Source organism: Dama dama, chromosome 13, assembly GCF_033118175.1.
Source record: "Dama dama isolate Ldn47 chromosome 13, ASM3311817v1, whole genome shotgun sequence".
Lineage (NCBI taxonomy): Eukaryota > Metazoa > Chordata > Mammalia > Artiodactyla > Cervidae > Dama > Dama dama.
In genome coordinates this window covers 30,108,159-30,130,904 of record NC_083693.1, presented here as the reverse complement: position 1 = coordinate 30,130,904, position 22,746 = coordinate 30,108,159, and the positions used below count along the sequence as shown (strand labels likewise).

The 22,746-nt window shown below is 43.1% G+C and overlaps 1 protein-coding gene and 1 non-coding gene across 14 annotated transcripts; one reads left to right on the top strand and one right to left on the bottom strand.

Moving 5' to 3' along the window:
• Window positions 1-410: 410 nt before the first annotated feature.
• On the bottom strand, window positions 411-21,651 carry PRC1 (protein regulator of cytokinesis 1). 13 transcript variants are annotated; one of them, XM_061158723.1, is made up of 15 exons: window positions 21,507-21,651; window positions 16,109-16,241; window positions 15,633-15,755; window positions 13,875-14,108; window positions 13,120-13,290; window positions 12,540-12,689; window positions 11,509-11,656; window positions 10,605-10,741; window positions 8,301-8,396; window positions 6,530-6,676; window positions 6,199-6,309; window positions 4,863-4,973; window positions 3,619-3,795; window positions 3,251-3,292; window positions 411-1,067 (listed from the first exon to the last, which is right to left on the bottom strand). In XM_061158723.1, the coding sequence occupies exons 1-15, from the start codon at window positions 21,515-21,517 to the stop codon at window positions 927-929; spliced, it is 1,932 nt and encodes a 643-aa protein (XP_061014706.1). In that variant the 5' UTR covers window positions 21,518-21,651; the 3' UTR covers window positions 411-926. The 13 variants fall into 13 exon arrangements, with proteins under 13 accessions (XP_061014706.1, XP_061014711.1, XP_061014707.1 ...); XM_061158728.1 differs by having other exon boundaries at window positions 411-999; XM_061158724.1 differs by having other exon boundaries at window positions 3,251-3,289.
• On the top strand, window positions 7,752-7,858 carry LOC133068757 (U6 spliceosomal RNA). The gene has a single exon (XR_009695704.1). It is a non-coding gene; the product is annotated as a U6 spliceosomal RNA (small nuclear RNA).
• Window positions 21,652-22,746: the final 1,095 nt, after the last annotated feature.

Below are 22,746 nucleotides of genomic sequence, written 5' to 3'. Positions count from 1 at the left end.
TCATAAAGACTGACCATACCAAGTGTTGCAGAAGATATGAAGAAACTGGAACCTTAGTACATCATAAGAGTGTAAAATAAGCCATCCACTTTGGAAATCAGACTGGCAGTTTCTTAAAAAGTTAAAATATACACCTACCATATGTATGATCCAGCCATTTCACTCCTAGGTATTTACCCAAAAGAAAATAGAGCTGTACACAGAGACTAGCAATGAAAACTTGGGAGTTAGGCTTTTTATTTCTCTCAGAAAACTTTCTCAGCACATGAGATGTTCTTAATTTAGAAGCACTCAAAGTAAAAATCATGCTCCTGACTAAAAATTTCTTGTATGTTCTTTTAGTCCTGTTTTTCAGACAAAAACCAACCAAAAAGTGATTGGGAAATCAATGAAAACACCACTACAATATATGTTTCTGAAATATAAGTATACATTTTAATTTATTTTAAAATCAGTACATGTATACACATGACTAACAGACCAAATCCACACCTGTAAGCTTCCAAGAACCATTTACTGTGCTAACAGTAGTAGGGGTGCAGGCAGAGGGAGAATAAATAATAGTGCTTTGGGGAGCGCAGTAGTGATCGATAGGGTAGGTAAAGAAGGAGCCTCATCGTGGACATTACGGCAGGAACAACTCCCCAGTACTGACATGTGCAAAGTTCCAGGTCTCCACGACAGGAACAGGAATGGCCCAGCCAACCAAACAGCCTCCCTACTTGGCTACCAAGTGCAGAGGGTGGAGGGACTCAGGCACCAGGGCGCCGGGATGGGGGAGCTGGACCCAGAGAGTAGAGTTCAGACGAGCACGTGTGTTCATACACACACACACACCACCCCCACCCCACCCCCCGGCTGACCACAGCATCACCCCACATGACAAAACTGTACACGGTTGAACAAAGGTGCTCCCAGCCTCCCTGTCACCTCTTTGGCAGTGAGTCAGGCCATCCCAACTTCTGACACACAGACATCTTCATCAGTAGGAAGGCTGTCCTGTGTGGTGGGGACAGGCCTTTAGGTGAGAGCAAAGCTACTGAAGCTGTAGCATTAAGTGAACATCCCTAAACAAAAAAGATGTTAGTTGCTAATTATAAGTGTACAGACAGAAAACTGCTTCATGTCCCATACCCCAAGGATGGACACAGTCATTTTCCTACATAAAGGTGAAATATAACAAGCCCTTGATCATGCTTCAGCAAGTACAGTTATGGGGCAGGAAAAGAAATTAAGTTCCATATGCTAAAATTTACACTTACTGCTATGAACTAAGTTTTAATGTATTTCTTGAGTCAAAATAAAACCAAATGTCTGAGGACACACTAAGCTTATGATAGACTTTCATCTGTAACTCATTCACTTCTCTAAGTTAGACTCATGGTAATGGAACGTGTCCAGGCTTTCAAGCATCTAAACTGAAGAAACATTAAAGCCACCCTGTATAATTAGGCACAGAAAACTTCAGAGGGGTGACTGATCAGGGCTTCTCAGGACTGGATGTTGGTTGAATTGAGGATTCGGGAAGCAGCATCAGATTTGGAAGCCTTTGAAAGTTCGCGCTGTTGAAAAATAAATAACATCAATGGCAGTACTGCCCCTCTCATGCATGCCCTGCCCTGGTAAGTAAGCATGAGTAAATGTCAGCACACAGCCCTCTGAGGGCGTTTCTCTAAGACGGTGGGCCCTAGCCCAGCACAGGCTGTGTTAGGAATCCAGGGGAAGGGAATGCTTAGTCACAGATTAAGCAGGTGCACATATGCCCCTTGATTGCTTTCCTCAGCCAGTTTTTGTTAAAACTTCACAGAGGAGAAATCCCTTAGACTTCACCAAGTACTCTGAGTTGTCAAGCTAGATAGGCAACAAGCTTTGGTCTTTTGAGCCCTTTATGAAACAATGGGCCAGAGTGTGTATCTACCAATCCCTGGGGCTGAGGGCCTGTTAACCTGCTGGTGATTTCATCTCATGCTGGAGCACATGGTATTGAAGCAGAAGACAAAGCATGAGTGACCAGTGAGGAAGGACAGGTGTCAGTAGAGGTTAGTCTGCTGGCTTCAGTGCTGCCTGGTGGAGCCTGCAGCCACAACAGCTCAAACCAGAAGAGCCTTCCTGACCGAGCCAAAGACAGATATGTGTAAGTGCCAAGTGGATGAAGCGGGGCTGGCTGAGCAACAGGAAAGAGAAAGTTGGACTTGGTGGCCTGCAGTCAGCTAGCCACAGTGACAAGCACCCAATTCTGTAGGAGAACCACAAAGTCAAGTACTTGATAAGGAATTCCCTGGTAGATCAGTGGTTAAGATTGAGCTTGAGGTTCAATCCCTGGTTGGGGAACTAAGATCCCATATGCCACACAGCACAGCCAAAAACAAAAAAACATAAAACAATTCTTTAAAAAAAAATAATAATAATTTGACAAAAGTAAAATATAAAACGAGCTTCAGAGCTCAAAATGAGCTGTAGCTTTGGGCAGCTGTCAAATTCTCCATTACTGCAGCAAGACAGTTGATGCCCTAGGCTTTCACTCAATATCCCCCACAAGGGTGAAGGACGGCCTCGCCTCTCAATAATTAGATACTCAGACAAGAGAACACATCCCTAAGGAGAGGGCACTGCAGTTAAATGTTGGTAAATGTGAAGTAGGTTACTAGGAGCTGAAGAGCATTGTGGGGAAAAAATAACTTTCTTCCAGTGCCTCCTATGTGCTTTAGCAGCTCAGTGTGGTAGAAATAGGCAAAGGCAAAGAAATGAGCGTGGGCTAGCCCAGAGCAGACAGAAAGTTGGCAGTGCAGCTCTGAGGGGTTAGTAAGACACATACTCCAGGAAATAATCAGCACACAGGCCAAGAACCTTATAGGCAGCACACAGCTGGGGCTCCCCTCCCCACGTGATGGGGCTAGAAAGCACACTGGAGGCCCTTAATGTCACAACTGGGGAGGGTGGAAATTCTCTGTTGTGAAATAACAGGATAAAAAAACTTTGCCTAACTTTAGATGGGGCTGAGAATCCAAGTCTGAACAAGTTAATCGGCAGATTAGTCTGTTTAGTCAGTCTGTTGGGAACTTAAGCCAGATATTTACTCTTTGAAATCTGTATTAGGGATTCCTGCTTCCTTTGTTAAAAAAAAAGTCTTATGACAGTACAGCTGAGATGACTGGTTAGTGCAGCCCTGTGCCCACGTGGGAAGGAAGCCAGCAGATGACAGATCAGCTTGGAAAAGGGACGTGGGACATGCAGGGGTTGCCATACAGACCTGAAGCCCAACAGTGGAGCTGTCAGAGAGGGACGGATCCTTCTAAGAACAAAGAATTAAAGACAATTACCAAGACTCCACCAAGAGAGCACCAGGGCAGTGATTAGAAAGGTCACCTCCTGCAGCCAGGGAATGGTATTTCTTAAGCAGAAGGATCCAGGTTAAATGTCTGTTTGCTGCTGCCATCTTTCTTACTGTATACCACCCTTACACCACCCCCACCTCATGCCATGGTCATGTCAGGAAAGGGATTCTCAGCCTCCAAAGATCTGTCCGAACTAACAGCCTGGGTGCCCCTGGGGAGATGCCCCCTCTGCCCCAACTGTGTGCTCCCCAGGGACTGGTAGATATTAGAAAAGGTGAATTACCGCAAACTCAGAATAGGTGCTGGCAACAGAATTAATGCTGAAGTTGCGCCGTGGGGGGGCCGAGTCAGGGTACCCACCGCTGAGGATGCTGCCATTGAGTTCCAGGTTCTCCTTGTTGGCTCCATGCTTGACGGCACGGGGCGTTTTTTTCCCCGAACAGGTGGAAGTGATGACTGGCTGCAGAGAAAAGGAAGATCCTTCAATGTATCACCCTTATAATTACCATACATACACAAATTATCAAAGGCTGACACTGTCTTTATTCACATGTCTATAATCCTATACATGGTTTAATAAATATAAATTCATAATGACTTGCAGAACCCCTATCTTGAGCATAGTCTGTAGAATACTTGAAAGACTGAACACGTTTTAGCACACCTCACCCCTGTCCTGGGCTGAGTTCCTGTCTGCACCTAGTCGTCCAGTGTCTGGGCTGGAACCCACATGCAGGGAGCAACTGAAGACCAGGCTTTGAACTGAGCCTACGGAGACTTCAGTTTCCCAGCCACCCCAGTGCTTCCCACAACACCAGTCAGGGCTCAGGAAGACCATTCTCTTCTCTCATTGAGCCTTTGAGAGACTAGTTAGTTTCCATCTGTTAACTCTCAGCATCTCAATAATAATCAGATGAAAGGATCTTAGAAACTGGAACAAGTAGGTGGGGCCTTGTGTGGCTGAACCACACTGACTCCTTTTTTTCAGCTCCACCTTAGGCCCGCAGTCCCACCCTCTCCCCGTCCTGCATGACTGACCTTCAATCTTCACACAAGGAATGTGCCCAAGCCAGACAAAGCCCCTATCAAGTCTGACCCTTGCCTTCACCTGATATGAAAACTGGAAGAATGCCTTTTGCTGAGGCAGGTGATTGGTGGTCTCGAGACCCTGGGAGAAGGAAAACTGCACAGTGCCCATCAGTACAGACGTGCTGCTCCTAGATGTGTCCTATATAGATGTGTCTACATTTTTAGCTTTGGCCCCTTTAAATCCCTCTGTACCCCTTTCGGAGCTTGAGTGCAGATGCAAATGCCTCTGGGTCACTGTCCACCGGATCCTGCCTATATGTAAATCACCCACAGTAAACTTCATAATTGCACTTTATGAAGCTATCTGCTTTGTTTTTCGGTCTCAAAGCTCCCTCTCAGTCCAGAGGGAAATATTCAGTATCTCTGCCTCCCAACAGACCCTGGAGTACATAGGCCGGGCTCGTGTTGCAGATGTGCTTGTACACAGAGCATACTGACCTTGCTGCCAGAAGGTGGAAGTCGAGACACAGGGGAGCGGTAGACTGTCCCCGAAAAGACAGGCCGAATGCTGCTGTTGGCCGTAGCATTGGACATGGTGGTAGTGTTCAGCTAGGACAAGAAACAAGATTCCTGACATGAGACAACGTGCTGAGTAACCCATCCCTACACTACAGAGGAGTGAGGATGGGAAGCAGTCTAGAAAAGTGTTCAGTGTTCCATCCAGCAGGTGGAATTGTAAAATGGGACAACCAGATTGTTCCGAAAAGTTAAACAGGCAACTATCCTAAGACGCAGCCATGTCACTCTTGGGTATTTATCCAAGAGAAATGAAAGCATATATCCATACAAAGACTTACACATAAATATTTATAGCAGCTTTATGTGTAGTAGCCAGATATAAGCTAAATATCCATCAACACAGGCAACTAGATAAGCAAATCGTGGTATATACATCCAGTGGAATACTGTTCAAAGTAAAAAGAGTAACCTACTGACGTAACACAGATGAAAAAAGCCAGACACAGAAGTATACACACTGTGTGATTCTATTCTATAAAATGTTAGAAAATGCAAACTAATCAATAGTGACAGCGCAAACAAAGATGTAGATGCCAGGAGCTGGAGGGGATGGGTGAGGGAAGCAAAGAGAATACAAAAGGGCAAAAGGAAACTTTGGGTGTGATGGGTAAAAATTTATAACATGTTTTAAAAATTTCATCACATTATTTTTTTCCTAATAAAAAATTAAGTATCTAATATCAAACAATAGGGAACTAGTTTAATAAATGACAGAATGCCAAAAAAATAGAATATACCAGCTAATAATGAGCATATTTAAAGAAAGTTTAACTTTCTGAAAAAGCAGAAATCAAAATTATATATGTGATCTCTATTTTATGAAAATACACTATTTTAAAAAGCTTTTTATAAAAGCAGGAAAAACACCAAATATTCTCATTGGTGCTCCTGGAGTTATACATTATAGGTGATTTTTTAAAAACATTTTATATGTAATAAAGTATGAGTTGAGAATCGAAGAGGAAAATAGCACTCCATTTATCAAAGAAAAGGTTTAAAAAAAAAAAGGATGGAAGGGGAGGATGGACTCCCTGATTTCCTGCTCTAGAGATTAAGGAGTATTGGCTATTCTATTTGCCAAGCATGAATGTCTTCCTTCACACAGCGCCATGGTCACTTGTTGGAATTACAGAATGAACCTCTGAAGGTTTTCATCTTTACAGAATGTTGGCAGCTGCCAGCACCCCCGAGCTTAATCGGGGACTCAACAGCTGATACACATCAAAGCCCAGCAGTTCGGGCAGCTCTGCCTCACCTTGCGCACTTTGCCTGGAGTGCTGGGTGCCAGTCCTCGCCGCTTGTTGGGTGTTCGCGGAGTACTGCCATAGAGCATCTCTGTCTCTGTCTGCTTCTTGTTCTTTAGTTGCTGTGTGAAAGTCAGGGGCAAGAATGATAAATCCCAGAAGGAGAGCAGCTCTGGGATGGGGGCAGAGGAAGGGCCAGAAATACAATCAATGCAAGTGTTTACACCCAAAGCTAAAAAGAGCTGCCATGAGCTGCAACTTCTTTAGCCAACTTAGAGCCCTGGCAGACTCTGGGCTGCTCGCTCACTGCTCTTCCCCGCTTCCCAAGTCGGGCTCACTTACTCGTTCCTGCTTGGCCCTCTCCTTCTCCAGCCGGTGCATCTCCCACTGTTCTGTTACGTACTCCATGAATTTCTGCCCATTCACCACAAATGCCTTTGAATGCTCCTGTTCCCACATTTCAATTCTTGCTTTCAACTCCTCTTCCAACTGAGACCACAAACAAGGACATGTTAATCATGGCAAATCTTTGGTGTGAAACCTGAAAGAAATGATTCTCCCAAAGAATGCCTCTCCCTGCCTCAGAGTATCATTAACCTGACTTCAGGTAGCTGCACCCATATGGGAACAGGCTGAAGTGGCCAGGAATCAGTCTGGGCATGGTTCATTCATAACACGCTTGAAGGTGGGAAAAGGTGAGAACCCAGAGCCTGAGCACTAAAGTTCTGGTGCCGCAAGCTGGAGGCAGCACTGGGGGAACCTGCAACAATAAGCAGGCAGTGTTCACGGAGCAGCACAAGCTGGGCTGCAGCCTGGGATCCACCCCTCACTGGCTCTGAAGAGGTGGGCAGGGTACATAAGTGCTCAGTCCCTCAGTTTGCTCATCTGTAAGAATGGAAATAATGCCAACTTCCTAAGGATGTTGTGACGATTAAGTGAATTAATAAATGGAAAGAACTCTAAAACAGTAGCTGGCACTTAATTCAATAAATGTTAATTATTAAAATAAAGAATAGTAATGAAGTCCAAAGCACTTTCTCAAAAGGTCACCTTGTGTTATGGGCTCAATTATGCCCCCTGCCAAATTCATATGCTGATGTCCTGATCCCCAGTACCTCAGAATGTGACTTTATCTGAACACAGATGTAATTAGGTTAAAATGAGGTCATAAAGGTGAGTCCTAATCCAACATGACTGTAGCTTTGTAAGAAAATTTAAACACAGACATATACAGTAGGAGGACTGTGTGGAGATACAGGGAGAAGATAACTATGTGGAGGCAGGAAAGAAGCCTCAGAAGAAACCAGCCCTGCTGACACCTTGATTTCAGACTTCTAGCCTCCAGGACTGAGAAAATGAATTTCTGTTGTTTTAGCCACCCAGTCTCTGGTACTCTGTTGTGGCAGTCCTAAAAATGTAATAAAACTTGATATTCGGTTATCAAGAAATACTTGATACTAGGAAGACCCAGCATGTACTTACTATCCTTGCCTAACCTTTGGAAGAGAATACAGTTTGGGGGCAAAATGATTCAAAGCAAGGGATATATAAAAAGTGAGATATTATGCTCGCTTCGGCAGCACATATACTAAAATTGGAACGATACAGAGAAGATTAGCATGGCCCCTGCGCAAGGATGACACGCAAATTCGTGAAGCGTTCCATATTTTTTGTTGTGAAGTAATTAGCCTCCAACTAATAAAAAAAAAATAAGAAAAAAAAAAAAAAAAGAATGAAATTCTCCTTGAAAATAATCCTGAAGAACCACAATGTCGCAGCTACTAGAGACCCTAGAGATAAAAAAGGAAGAGTTCCAACCCCTTCATTTTTCAGATAAGTCAATGCATCAGAGCAAGAAGTGACCTCTGTGGATTTCCAGTTCAAGAGTCTGATTTCATTCATCAAACTCTCAGAGAGCTGGGGGCTTTCTCTTGTTCCTCCAGGAACTGCCTCCTCTGTCCACTTAGTTCGCAAAACCACCAAGATATTATCAATGACACAATATCTCAAAGTGTTCACTTATTAAAGCCTACTATATTATAAGCAAAAAAAAAAAAAAAAAAAGTGAGATATTTTGTAGCCACGCACCAAACACTTTCAGCAACAATATTACCTTAGGGAGTGTTTTTTGGAGCTTGGCTCTCTGCTTTTCCTCTTTTAGAAGATTTCCTCCACGATTTGTAAATCGACTTGGATCTGAAGCTTTTCTCTGTGAAAAACACATTTTAATTAGAGTAGATGCCTGACAGTCAGTCACTTCTGCTAGAATCCATGCTCTCATAAATGGATGCATATTTGTAAGGAGACTTGAGAGTTTTCATCCCCACCCACTCTGAGCAGTGAGACATGGTGGCTTTCTAAGGCAGGGAGTGGGGTGTGAATACTCCCAGAGAGATGCAAGGTCATACACTGGGGTGCAGGAAAACTACTGTTTCCTCTTCTAAAGAGTAAGACAGGCTTTAATATTTACTGCACAATGTCACTGGCTCCTTTCCTTGGTTCAGAGGTCACCAAAGGGAAATGGGGGGGTTCGGGGGGACAAGCAGAAGGTCTACACTCAGAGGGCTTGCTGGTGGCTCCCCCACTTGCCCACTCCCACTGTATTAAGACAACACAGCTTAAATGTGCTCAGTGAAAGGGTTTATAGATCATGTGATTTTTATTAAATTAACCCTCACAAAATGGACAAAAAATAGAAAATGTTAGGCTTCTTATTCTTTTTAACTTTTCTGTTTTTAGTTACGTTCTACAATATATCAGAACAGTAAAGTAAGTATATAATTTATAAATGCAAATTAGGTGAATACACTAAAAAATGGGGCAGATAATCAAGAAAGTTTAGAAACAGTCTCGACAATTTGGGGGCCAAACTGATAAATTCTGTTTCCTTTCCAGGCTGTTTGATTAGTAACTTTCTATAAGCATATCTAAAAGGAATGGTAATTAGTTTCTTATTTTTCCTTAAACATTGGCATGTAAACAGGGGTTGCATATTTGGTTCTTTATTAACTTTATATATATATGTTTTTAAATTATAGTTGATTTACAGTATTATATAAGTTTCAGGTGTACAACACAGAGATTCACAATTTTTAAAGGTCATACTCCATTTATAGTTATTTTAAAATATTGGCTATGCTCTACAGTGTTCCATGCATGCTGTACAATGTATCCCAGCGGCTTAGTTATTTTATACATAGTAGTTATACTTCTTAATCCCCTACCCCTGAATAGTCCCGGTTTCCCCCTCCCCAGTGGTAACCATTAGTTTGTTTCTATGTCTGTGAGTCTGTTTTTTTTTGTTATAATGCATTAGTTTATTTTATAGATTCCACATATGAGTGGTGTCTTACAGTAGCTGTCTTTTTCTCTGAGTTATTTCACTAAGCATAATACCCTATAGGTCCATCCAAGTTGTTGCCAGTGGCAAAATATCATTCTCTTTTATGGTACTTTCACTACTCTCAGTACTTTCACTCCTCCTCCTTTCTTTCTGTCAGAAGTAAGGAGGAATGGAGGCCTAGAACACCTGCTCTTAAACAGCTGTGAGATCTCACACAGTTTTCTCTACTTCTGAGTCCTAGTTTCCTGCCTATAAACTTATAGTTAAACTCTGGATTTGCTAAAGGGCTGTTCCAGCTCTAACAGGACTGGTATGGACCTGAGAATAAATCTCATGAATTTCATGCCCGAGGTGCCTCTCTTGCCTCAACCCGGTCCCAGCTCTGAACTCTAAAATGCTCTAAGGGAACCTGTTTGTGCTATCAGAACAAAAGGAACTCAGGGTACACAAATGTGCCCCAATAACCAGGCAATTTTCTAAGATAATAGTTTGAACAGTACAGAATGTTAGTCACCTGCCTCTACATCCATTCTTCTCTCCTTCCTTAGAAACAGACCCTGGATTTATCTACGGTAGCAGTTCTCCCAGCCTCGCCAGTAGTTGGTGTGGCATTTAAGTGGAGGTGCTATGAAGAGAGCCTGGGAAGGGCTCTTAGAGGGAAGGAGGGGCAACGCCTTTTGTGCTCCCTCCTTCCCATGCTGTATGAAACGCTATGGTTGGAGCTCCAGAACCACCATGGACCTGAGCTTAAGACTCACCCCTTAGTGGTGGAGGAGCTATAAACTGGAGAAGCCTGGGACCCCACTGACTATGGAACAGCCATACCTGCCTTGCACTGCCTACCTCTAGACTGCCTTTATGCAAGAAACTTCAGCCTTATTGAAAGCATTAATTTGGGGTTTTTCTCTTACATGTTTCTAAGCTTGACAAATACAGATGGGTTAGCAGTAATTTACAGATGTAATGATAAAACCTGGTAAAGAGCAAAGGAAACAGGCTCTGACTCCATGCAGAGGATGCTTGTTTACCACCACACTGTACTCTAGGGAAAATAGACAAAAACTAGGGCAGTACCTCAAACTCTAAGAAAAGCCTCCAGCTTTCTTCCCACTTCTGGACACCTTCAAAGAGTTCTTTGTGAACCTCATAGTAGTTTCTTAACCGCACGATCTCGGCATCATGGAGCTGGAGCAGATTTTCTGTGTAGTCCTCTGCAAGATACAGGCCCAGTAGTTTTAAGAAATCCCTCCAGTGTTTAGTATCCCAATTTACTAATCCCTCATCCCCCTAAAATGGAAGCAGATTTTTCTCCCTTACAGTAAAAGTGATACACGAGTAATTGTATGCTGTAGCTAATAAAAGTCAGGTTTGTCACCATCAGCCTGGTAGGACTGGAGACTGACTAAGGTGTAGAATAATATGACTAAGATTCTCAAAACTTCTGTCATCTTTTGCCTTGTTTTATGTTTCTTTCATATTATTTCTTTTCATGCTGCCCAATAGAGGGCTGAGTCACAGAAAATGTACAGAAACATGGAATTCAGTAAAGACAGCAGCATCTTTATATTCAATTTAGACCAGAATTCCATTGGGCCCTTGGGGGCATACTCCTGGGCTCAAAAGTGGGCTCTGCCATTTACCTGCTGTGTGTCTCTGGGTTAAGTTGTGCAACATTTATGTGCCTCAGTGTCCTTCCTCATCCCCTGACCTGAGTATTAAGTGAGGTAATCCTGATAAGAGTCTGACATTGCACCTGGCAGCACAGAGTAAGCACCTGATAAACCTGAGCTTCACACCTGTAGGCCACAGGGTTATACCGCTTCAGAGATCCCTCATTTCCCAATAGCATTTGCAAATGCTTATTTGAACAGGAGTGGCAGTTTGTGCCTCTGTTGCAGAGGAAATACTCCCCAGCGAACGTCTGCACTCATGAATCACAGGTGAGCAGCCACACGAAGGGCGACACTTCTGTACGAACCGGAGTAGTAGGCGGCAAACGCCCGCCTCTGCTCCTGGCTGTAGAAACACTTGTCCCAGTGCTGCGCCACCTCCACTCGGATTGCCTCGATCACCTTCTTCATGTTTTGCATTTTCAGTTCTTCCAACCGATCCACTTCTAACTGCAGCTAAAACAAAAAGACCTGTTAAAAGTGCTTGTCATACTTGTATATTTATGTAAATTTGCAAAATATTTTCCCCTTTTTTAATAAAGTGAAGTGAAAGTTGCTCAGTTGCGTCCAACTCTTTGCAACCCCATGGACTATAGTCCATGGAATTCTCCAGGCCAGAATACTGGAGTGGGTAGCCTTTCCCTTTTCCAGGGGATCCTCCCAATGCAGGGATAGAACCCAGGTCTCCCGCATTGCAGGCATTACCAGCTAAGCCACAAGGAAAGCCCTTTTAAATAAAATTACAACACAAAACCACAGTGGCAAGTCAATACTCTATAACAATGATATCCTAGGAGCCAGAAATCTAAGAAACATACACAAAAAATAACAGATGATCAGGCTACTGCCACCCTTTTCTGATGTTTGTCTTAAAAACAGGCTCACTCAGGACTTCCTTGGTGGTCTAGTGACTAAGACTCTGTGCTCCCAATGCAGGGGGCCCAGGTTCAATCCCTGGTAAGGGAACTAGATTCCACATGCAACTAAGACCTGAGGCAAATAAATACTTTAAAAAAAGAAAGAAAAAAACAGGCTCACTCAAGGCAGAAGCTGGTAAAGACATCAGTGTGTGCTCACGCTCAGTCGCTCAGTTCTCTGCGACTCTTTGCGACCCCATGGACTATGTAGCCTGCCAGGCTCCTCTGTCTATGGGATTTCCCAGGCAAGAATACCAGACTGGGTTGTCACTTCCTATTCCAGAGGATCTTCCTGACCCAGGGATTGAACCCACATCTCCTGCACTGGCAGGCAGATTCTTGACCAGTGAGCCACTAGGGAAGTCCCAGAGACATCACACTTGACACCAAAAAGCTGACCCAGTGCCCTTAGGGTTCCTTACCGCTTTCCGGACCTTGGCCTTCGACCCAGTCATAACCGTGGCCACAGCTTCTCTTTCTTCTGCAGGTATTTGCAACCTATCCCAGAGCTCTCGTATCTGAGCACGCAGCCCCTCACACACTGCTTCATTTTGTGCTTTTCGCACTTCCAGCTGTATCAAGGAAAGCCAGTGGTTACAGCAATGACAGAGGCAGAGAGAAAGCTGGCCCTCTGACTTCACACAAAGATACATCTCTACCCGCATGGAGAAGAAGCACTTTCACAAGACTGAAGAGCTGTGTTTTCATGACTTCTGAAAACAAACTATAAGGCTGTCATTATGGTAGTAGGGTCTCAGATCTCCAAAATTAGGATTTAAATTTGAACTAAAAAAAAAAAAATTTTTTTTTTTTCCAGTTAAACACTAAACTAATTCAAATAACTTACTTTTTCACCCAAATCCTGAATTTCATATTCTGAGAACTACATATAAATTAAGCTTTTGTTTAAAAAAAAAATTCAAGGTTGTATTTCATACAATACTCTCTTTATCTTAAACCGCAAGTTTTTTTTCCCCCAGGTCATAATCTGAGCGACATTACCTGCCGGAGCAACTTCTGTAGTGTTGCAATATTTTCCAGAGATAAACAGAAGGCTTCTTCATCTTCACACACCACGTCTCTTTCAAAGCTTGTGTCCGGAGTGTGCTCTAATTCCTCCATACACAGTATGATTTGTCTCTTTATGTTAACAAACTCCTCACGCCTAGATGCCTATGAAAGAAGATGATTATAAGATACCTGGAGGAAAGTCAAATGACTTTTAGGACATATGAATGTTGACATAAAGCTATGACAAACCTACACAGAATATTAAAAAGCAAAGATATCACTTTGTTGACAAAGGTCCATATAGTCAAAGCTATGGTCTTTCCAGTAGTCATGTATGGGTATAAGAGTTGGACTATAAAGAAGGATGAGCGCCAAAGGATTGATGCTGTGGTGCTAGAGAAGATGCTGCAAGGAGATCAAACTAGTCAATCCTAAAGGAAATCAGTCCTGAATATTCATTGGAAGGACTAATGCTGAAACTGAAGCTCCCAATATTTTGGCCACTTGATGCAAAGAGCCGATTCATTGGAAAAGACCCTGATGCTGGGAAAAATTGAAGGCAGGAGAAGAAGGGGGCGACAGAGGATGAGATGGTTAGACAGCATCACTGACTCAATGAACCTGAATTTGAGCAAACTCCAGGAGATACTGCAGGACAGGGAAGCCTGGAGTGCTGCAGTCCATGGGGTCACAAAGAGTTAACATGCTACTTAGCAAACTGAACAGAAACACCAATGTTAGCATACCTTTGTTTCCCTCAAAGTTGCCACATGTTGTCTAAACTGATTCAGCTCTTCTAAGCTGGGAACTGAGGTGCTGTCGATTTCATAATGGGGCATGCAAAGAATTTCACACAGTTCTTGATCTTGTTCTTGAAGAATTTTCAGTTCTTGTTTTCTCTCCTTTTTCTGTTTTCTCCTCAGTTCTACCTGAGTACGCAAATCCTTTTCTAGTTGCAAGATGGTTGTCTCTCCTTCTTCCTGTAGGAGACAACATACCACTGTTAAGGTGCCAAGTGGATTTCTTCAAAGGAGGAGAAAGATAATGAAAAAGAAAAAGACTAGGATGACAGACTTTTAGTTAAACTTACAAATAAGTTAACTTATTTGTTAGCCTAACAGAATAAACCTAACCTAACAGAACATGGCACAGAGAGGGCCCCCTAACAGAGTTCCCCGACAAGGAAAGGTACCGGGGCAATCTTACCAGAGGTAAAAATGGCTGAAAAACTTGCTTTGAGTTAGCTATAGTTATTTAGCTCCTAACTAAATGTTTATCCCCAAAATCCTAAGAACATCATTTAACCATCCCAATAATCGAAGGTCATCATTTAACCAATAAAAATCCATTTTGTACTCCTTGCTCTACTCCTAACTGAGAAGCAGGAGAAGAAAAAAGTGGCAGTTATATGTCCTATAAATTTTATTCAACATTGAACTAGGAACTGTAATATAATTTAAGGGAGATATACTACTGAATACCTAACTTCTCATCTAATTTCATATCAAAAGTTTAAAAAAAAAAAGACTAAAGAAGGAATCTCAGAAAACAACAAAATTCTGTAAAGCAATTATCCTTCAATTAAAAAATTTTAAAAAGGAATCTCAAAATCAATGATATTTATGCCATTTGTGTTGATGTCAGAGTCTGCCTGATTGCTCACGGCTACAAGACATTAATTATCCTTAACTCTTTAAACACAGTGTCCTCCTCTGCTGACTCCATCTAGATACCCAGGCAGTTCTTTCTGTAACAGGGAGAGGGACCTGAGACCTTACTGGTACCACATCAGCCCCCTGTGTGCTGACCCTGCTCCCACCTCTATTCTAGTTACCTTCCCAACCCTCACATTTGTCTTCATTTTTATGATCCCAACACTGTTTTTACTTGTTCTAACCCAGGCTATGTTTCGGGGTCCCTCTGTCATTCATGTCATGCTTGCTGGTGTCTGCATTCATGTCTGACTCGTGCTGGAGCACGGGACAGCAACCTCTCAGCAAGAAACACAGATGAGCATCCCTGGGTTTGACCTCACTCTCCTGATATTCCTACTATGGAAACATTTCTTCTCATGTGGCCACTCTGGCTGGTTCAGTGCTGTGCAGCTTTCAAGTATGAAAAAAACCCACAAAGGCAGGTTTTGGGGGTAACTTTCCCTTATATCACTTGTCACTTTTGTTTAAGTAGCTCTTTTCATTTTCTTTCAAAGAAAGAATGGAATGATATCATCTATTCCTCTTTTAACAAAGCTCAGAGTTAAAAAAATCTTTATGTCCTACAAATTGATAGGAATAGGAAACTTGTTTTTGATTAAAACATTGCAACACTTAGGTGTTTAGCCTCTCAACAGGGCAACTTATTTATATAAGTGAAAAAAACGGCTTTGCTGGAACCAAGTAACTAGGCAACATGCTCCACCCATTTCTCACATTCACTACCAGCCCTACAAAGTTCTTCCCTAAATCTCAGACCCAAACAGGATCCCCTGACACCCTGCCACATACATGAAAAGGCTCAACATTTAACTCGCTGCACAGAGTGTTCAGTTCTTTTTGACAGACGGCTATGCTTTTTATAAGTCTTTCCTTCAGGCTTTCCTCTTCAGCAATCATCATATCCAGGAGGTCCTATGAGAGAGAAAACAGTCCTATAAAAGTTTTGGGTTTTTCCCCATTTGCGTCAAACAACAAATAACACCAATAACCTCACAGTTTCAAATTTTTAAGAAAGGACTTAAAAAAAAAAAACAGGACTTCCCTGGTGGTCCAGTGGTTAAGACTCTACACTCCCAATGCAGGGGACCCAGGTTCAATCCTTGGTCTAGGAACTAGGATCCCCATGGCTTGGCCAAAACAAACATGCAAACAAAACCAGGAGGAGCCTGTGACATCCTAGTGTCACTTCTATATGCTATTTTAGATGAGACACCAACATCCTTTCCCCTGTCCCACTGCAAAGAGGCCAGTGCTACTAAACTCACCTTGATGTGCTTCTTTACAACCTCAGTTCTTTGTAACCGCTGGTCCTCTGGAATGCCAATCAATTCCCATATTTCCCGAAGGTGATTCAGGGCTTTCTGGAGACATAGTATGGACTCCTCTGCCAGCACCTCACTAAAAACCAAAAGAGAAGCCAGAGACATGAGTCACTGCCTCCAGTCTAAAAACTGTATTTACAGAAACTAAAACTAGTTTCTCAGTGGGCTCAAGGCTAAAAAAATTGGAAACAAGCGTTCAACTTAAAATTCATCTTTAACTACTCCCCTATCCTTTCCCCCACAAACACCACAACCCTGGCAAAGCAAAATCCAGTATCACATTACATTTTAGAAATTCAATCTTACATTGTGTAAATTCAATCTTTTGGATAATACTCAGAATCTGGACTTCAATCAATGATTCTACTTATGGCAGTATAATACGGAAAAACAGACAAAAATGTCAGCTCCTATAAAACAGCTGGAAGTTTACTGCGAATTTGTTACTCATCTTTTTCCCTTCCAGTTTTATTAAGCTATAATTAATATACAGCACTGTATAAGTTTAAGGTATACAGCACAATGATTTGATTTACATACATCATGAAGTGTTATCACAATAAGTTTAGTAAACATCTATCATCTCATATAGGTAAAATATTAGAGAAATTTTAAATTTATTCTTCTTATGATGAGAATTCAGTATTATTCTTTAATAAGTTTCATAAATAACATACAGTGGTGCCAATTATATTGATCATGTTGTACATTACTTATCTTTTTTTTTTTTTCCTATTACATACCTTAAAACTGATTTATCTGGACTTCTGTGGTGATCCATTGGTTAAGAATCTGACTGCCAATACAGGGTACGTGGGTTTGGTCCCTGCTCTGGAAGGATTCCACATGCCACGGGGCAACTAAGTCTGTGCACAACTACTGAGCCCACACGCCCTAGGGCCCGGGCTTCACAACGAGAGAAGCCGCTGCAGTGAGAAGCCCGTGCGCTGCAGCTAGAGAGTAGCCCCCGCTCACAGAAACTAGAGAAAGCCCATGTAGCAACAGAGACCCAACATGGCCAAAAATACATTAATTAAATACAAATTTTTTAAAAACCTGACTTACCTTATAACCTTTTGACTGCCCTCATCCAATTCTTCCTTCCCCCACCCTCAGACTCTGGTAAGCTAAAACTATCTCTTTTTCTCTGAATTTGCTTGTTTCTGAAATGTAATTGACCTATAACACTATGTTAATTCCTGCTAGAGAACACAGTGAATATTAGTGAACATATTTCTATACATTTCAAACAGATCACCAGAATAAGTCTAGCTACAATAGGTCACCATACAAGCTATTACCTAGTTATTGACTACATTCTGCACACTGTCCATTTCATACCTGTAACTCATTTATTTTGTAACCGGAAGTTTGTATTTTTCTTTTTTTTTTTAATTTGGCTGCACTGGGTCTTTCTTGCTGTGGGATCTTCATTGTAGCCTGCAGGATCTTTTTGTTGTGGCATATGGGATCTCAGTTCTCTGACCAGGAATCAAACCAAGATCCCCTGAATTGCAAGGCAGATTCTTAACCACTGGACGGTCAGGGAAGTCCCTGATAGTTCTATATTTAATTTTCTGGGGGATCGCCAACTGTTTTCCATAGTGGCTACTCCAATTTACATCCCTACCAATAGTGCACAAGGGTTCCTTTTTCCCAGTATCCCCGCCAATTCATGTTATCTGTTATCTTTAAGAAAAGCCATTCTGACAGTTGTGAGGTGATTATCTCATTGTGGTTCTGATCTGTATTTCCCTTTTGATTAGTGATGTTAAGCATCTTTTCATGTGCCCGTTGACCATGTGTACGTCTTCCTTGGAAAAATGTCTATTCAGATCCTCTACCCATTTTTAGTAAGGGTGTTTGTTTTCTTAATGTTGAGTTGTATACATTCTTTGTATATTTTGTATATTAACCCCTGATCAGTGTTGATGAGTATATAGAAAAGCTAGAACCTTCACACACTGCTGGTTGGAGTGAATTAGTACACCACCTTGAGACTGTTGGCAGTATCTGCTAAAGTTAAACTCTGGATGTGCTTTGCTACCAGTCAGCCAGGAGGCCTGGAACAAGTCACTGAAGCTCTTCTGTGCAAGAGATGAGGCTAGAGGCTCTCACTGGCCCCCTTTCTGTTATAGCATATTCAGGGATTCTGAATCACCAGCCTAGATCTCCAGGATCATCAGTTTCTCCATAGTTTTAATATACTCATTTCCAAGACATTTTTCTAGCCAAGGAATCCCAATGTAAAGGTTTCCTGTGCTAGTTGCAGAAAAGCTTTTGCACAAATACTAGTTGCCTATGCCAGATGGCAATATCAATACACACATAATGAAGAGTGTTTAAAAGAATTTACTGGGACATCCTTGGTGGTCCAGTGGTTAAGAATCTGCCTGCCAACACAGGGGACATGGGTTCGATTCCTGCTCTGGGAAGATTCCACTGCCATGGGGCAACTAAGCCCATGTGCCGCCACCACTGAGCCCACGCTCTAGAGCCTGTGCTCTGCAACAAGAGAAGACACTGCAACGAGAAGTCCAGGCAGCGTGTACACCGCAACTAGAGGAACAGCCACAAAAACCCAGCACAGCCAAAAACTAGTTAATAAAAAAAATGAAAAGAAAACCTACAGAATGGGAGAAAATATTTGCAAATGATGTGACAGACTTGGGCTTAATCTCCAAAATACACAAACAGCTCAAACAACAATAAAAAAAGAGAAACAACCCCATCAAAAAATGCACAGAAGACCTTAATAGACATTTACCCAAAGAAGACATACAGATGGCCAGTAGGCATATGAAAAGATTCTCAGCATCACTAATTAGTAGAGAAATGCAAATCAAAACTATAATGAGGTACCACCTCATAACTGGTCAGAACAGCCATCATTAAAAGTCTATAAATAACAAATGCCGGAGAAGGTGTGAAGAGAACCCTCCTACACTACTAGAGGGAATATAAGTTGGTGCTGCCTCTATGGAAAACAGTTTGGAGATTCCTCAAAAGAAAAAAGAGAGAAAAATGGAGTTGCCATATGATCCAGCAAGTCTACTCGTGGGCACATACCCAGACTAAACTATAATTTGAAGATACATGCACCCCTAGTGTTCACAGCACTACTACAATAGCAGGAAACAACCTAAATGTCCATCAACAGATGAATGGATAAAGAAGGTGTGGTGTATATATACAGATATACATACCCACAATGGAATATTACTCAGCCATAGAAAAGAAAATAATGCCATTTGCAGCAACACAAATGGACCTAGAGATTATCATTAAGTGAAGTAAATCAGAAAGACAGACAAATACCACATGCTGTCATGAATCTAAAATACGACACACGACAGACTCACAGATATAGAGAACGTATTTGTGGTTGCCAAGGGGGAAGGAAGGATTGGGAGTTTGGGATTAGCAGATTCAAACTGTATAGCACACAAAACTATATTCAATACCCTGGGAATAAACCGTAATGGAAAAGAATATATGTATAACTGAATCACTTGGCTATACAGCAGAAATTAACACAAAATTGTAAATCAACTGTATTTCAATAAAACTTTAAAAGTAAACGAAAAGCATAAAAAATTTAAAAAAATTATGGTACAATTATGTACTGCCTTGCTAATTGGTTTCAGCTAATTCCTGAAAAGTGCAAATTTGAGATTTTTTTCTTATACTATATCACTTGAAAAACTGAGGGTGCTTACAAGAATACCATTCAAGAACACAGAGGTTGAAAGGGGCCAATTTTTCCAGTCTCGAGACTCTTAAGTCACTAGCCCAGAAGATATCCTAAATGGCCCTTTAAATGATTTCCTACCTTCTGGCAGCATTCCACTGATCTACTGTCCTATTTTTTTTCTAAATAGCCCTCCAGAAAAGCTTGTTAAGCTCCTCTGTACAACCTGCTTCAGAAATCAAGCCAATAGCTAATTCAGTGACCATTCTGATAACCATATTTTTCAGGCATATTTCTCTCAGTCTTCTCTAAATATGAATACTTGACACCAGATTACCTGAAAGTCTGGTTTTGTTAGCATAGTAATTCCAGTTGTCCTTTTAAAGCCTAGTTAGATCTGTCAGGCTGGAACCAAAGTTAATTGATAACTTTTCCTTCCTCATCATTCACTTTCTTGAAAGCAGTAAAATGCCTGAACAATCCAAAAACTGCTAACGGACGTGGGAGTAAGAGTCTTCTGTAAAATGTCCTTTAAAATTTTACCAGTCTTCAGAATGTGTCATTAGCTGAAACACACAGAAGCTTAACTGTGCTCTCTTTTAAATAATAAGTTATTTGTCATCCACAACCTGACACCCAACAACTGTTTTCCAGTGGTGCCAGTGATTTGTACTCCATTCCCATTCTCCCAAGGATAAGCATTTGAAAAAGAACTGTCAGAATCAGCAACCATGGAAGGAAGAACCTTACAAAGCCATACATTAACCAGTTTGACCAATAACTATAAATTACTTAATAATGAATTATCACAATGCTTCACTCACTACTTTCCGAAAATAAGGTTAACAACTGTATCACTTTTAACACAAAAATCCCAGCACTGGCATTGTTTTCATTTTAGAGATGAGCAAACGGACATTCAACATCATTGCCCAAAGTTACAAGGCTGGTAAGAGGCGGAGTGAGGAGTCTGGTCGCAATTTCAATTCGGACACTCCTTCCCCCTCCACCCCCGCTTCTCCCGCAATGCCTGAAAAGTTGCTAAAACGACCGGACACGTATTCCTTAATTGGGAGTTTCTGAACTTGCAAGAAAACCAAGCTATGTTTCCAATTCGAGTAAAATATTAACACTGCAACCCAGAGACACTGAAATGCAACGCTAAATTAAAAGCTTAACGGCTTTATTGAAACCCTGACTACAAAAAACTCAGGACATACATAAAACAAGCCGTCGGTGCCAAGAAGCAGCACCTGAGACGCTAGGCGGCCGGAGAGGGTGGGGCTCCCGGACTCCAGCTCCGACCGCCCCGCACCCGCGGCGCCGCGGGCCCGATCCGACCTCCCCACCCCGCCGCTGATTCCGGGCACCTGCGCTAGGGCCGCTCGGGGCGGCTGGACCTGCGGGGGCCCGAGGCCGCCGGGGAAAGGGTGTGTCAGGTCTGGCTTCTCCGCCGCCAGCGGCCCGCGGCCCTCGCGCCGACTCACAGCTTCCCAGCGCAGCCCGGCCGCTCCCGGTCTCACTCGGTTGCGGCTGACAGGACGCCCCGACCCCGGGTGGAGGGCGGCCCCTCGGACCCCGCACCGCCCCGCACCCAGAAGGGGAGTCACTCCTTCCCGCGCCCCCTCGACACCCCCCACAAACATGCACCTTCTCCTCATGACGGACGCTCTAAGCGGGCGGGCGTCGAGGCCCCCGACCTTCTCCACGCGGGCCGATCGCAGAAACCCCCGGCAAGCACCAGCGGCGTCCCTCCTGGTCGCAGCTGCACGAGCCGTTAGGCCTCCGCAGAATTTCAAACCGAACCGGAGGCGGTGAAAGCCCCATGATTGGTGCCCCGTCCCGTCGCTCCTCGCGAAGCCCCGCCCTCGCCCCGCCCACCGGCGCGCCGCGGTTTGGGGCGGGGCACCTGCGCACTGGGCGCGGTTTTCAAAGTGCGCGTCTCCGCCTAGAGACCGCCGAGTCTCCCGGTCTCCCTGGCATGGTGCGTTTAAAACGCATTGCCGCCCTTGGCCGGCGAGGTGACGGGAGCAGGAGTCACAGAAAAGCCTGGCGCCTTAATGTGTTTCCCTCGCTCTTTCAGGCAGCAGTCCTGGAGACCAAGCTGTGGTGGCCGTTTCCCCAGATACAGGAAAGCCAGACCTAAAGGGGAGAGGGAGTGACGCTGGACCTTGCTCACCGGCCGGTGCTTTTCTATTTAATTTTCCCAACCATCCTGTTTTTGTTGTTGTTTAGTCGCTAAGTAGTGTACGACTCTGCGACCCCAATGGACTGTGGCCTGCCAGGCTTCTCTGTCCATGGGATCCAACCTGCCTCTCCAGCATTGGCAGGCGGATCCGTTACCACTGAACCACTGGGAAGCCCAACCATCCTGCTAGGTAAACACCGCCTTCTACAGAAGGAAGTATCTCCAAAAGGTTTGTGACTTCCCAGGTAACGATTGGTAAATAAATGAGATTACCTGGATCGTGGTTTTCTTTAAAACTACATGGGCTTATATAATTGTCCTATGAAAAATTAGACTCAAAACTCGACAAAGTTGCTTGCAGCTGTGCGCTGTGCTCAGTCGTGTCCGACTCTTTGCTACCACATGGACTGTAGCCTGCCAGGTTCCTCTGTCTTTCGGGATTCTCCAGGCAAGAATACTATAGTGGATTGCCATGCCCTCCTCCAGGGAATCTTCCCAGCTCAGGGATCAAATCCAGTTCTCCTGCATTGCAGGCGGATTCTTTACCATCTGAGCCACCAGGGAAGCACTTAATGCTTACACATCACTTTTTCATGGTTGTGTAATATATGGTCGTGTAGATTCATAATTCACCTCTTTTACAGTTGATGAATATTTAGGTGTCATTTGTACAGATAAATGTTTTCATACCTCAATCTCTGC

What these genes read in the sequence shown, in the direction of transcription:
- PRC1 (XM_061158723.1), bottom strand. An exon ending in CAACTTTGAGGGAAACAAAG is followed by an intron (nt 13,291 to 13,874) that starts GTATGCTAACAT and finishes CTTCTTTCATAG; the next exon opens with GCATCTAGGCGTGAGGAGTT. An exon ending in TCCAAAAAACACTCCCTAAG is followed by an intron (nt 6,677 to 8,300) that starts GTAATATTGTTG and finishes TTGTGGTCTCAG; the next exon opens with TTGGAAGAGGAGTTGAAAGC.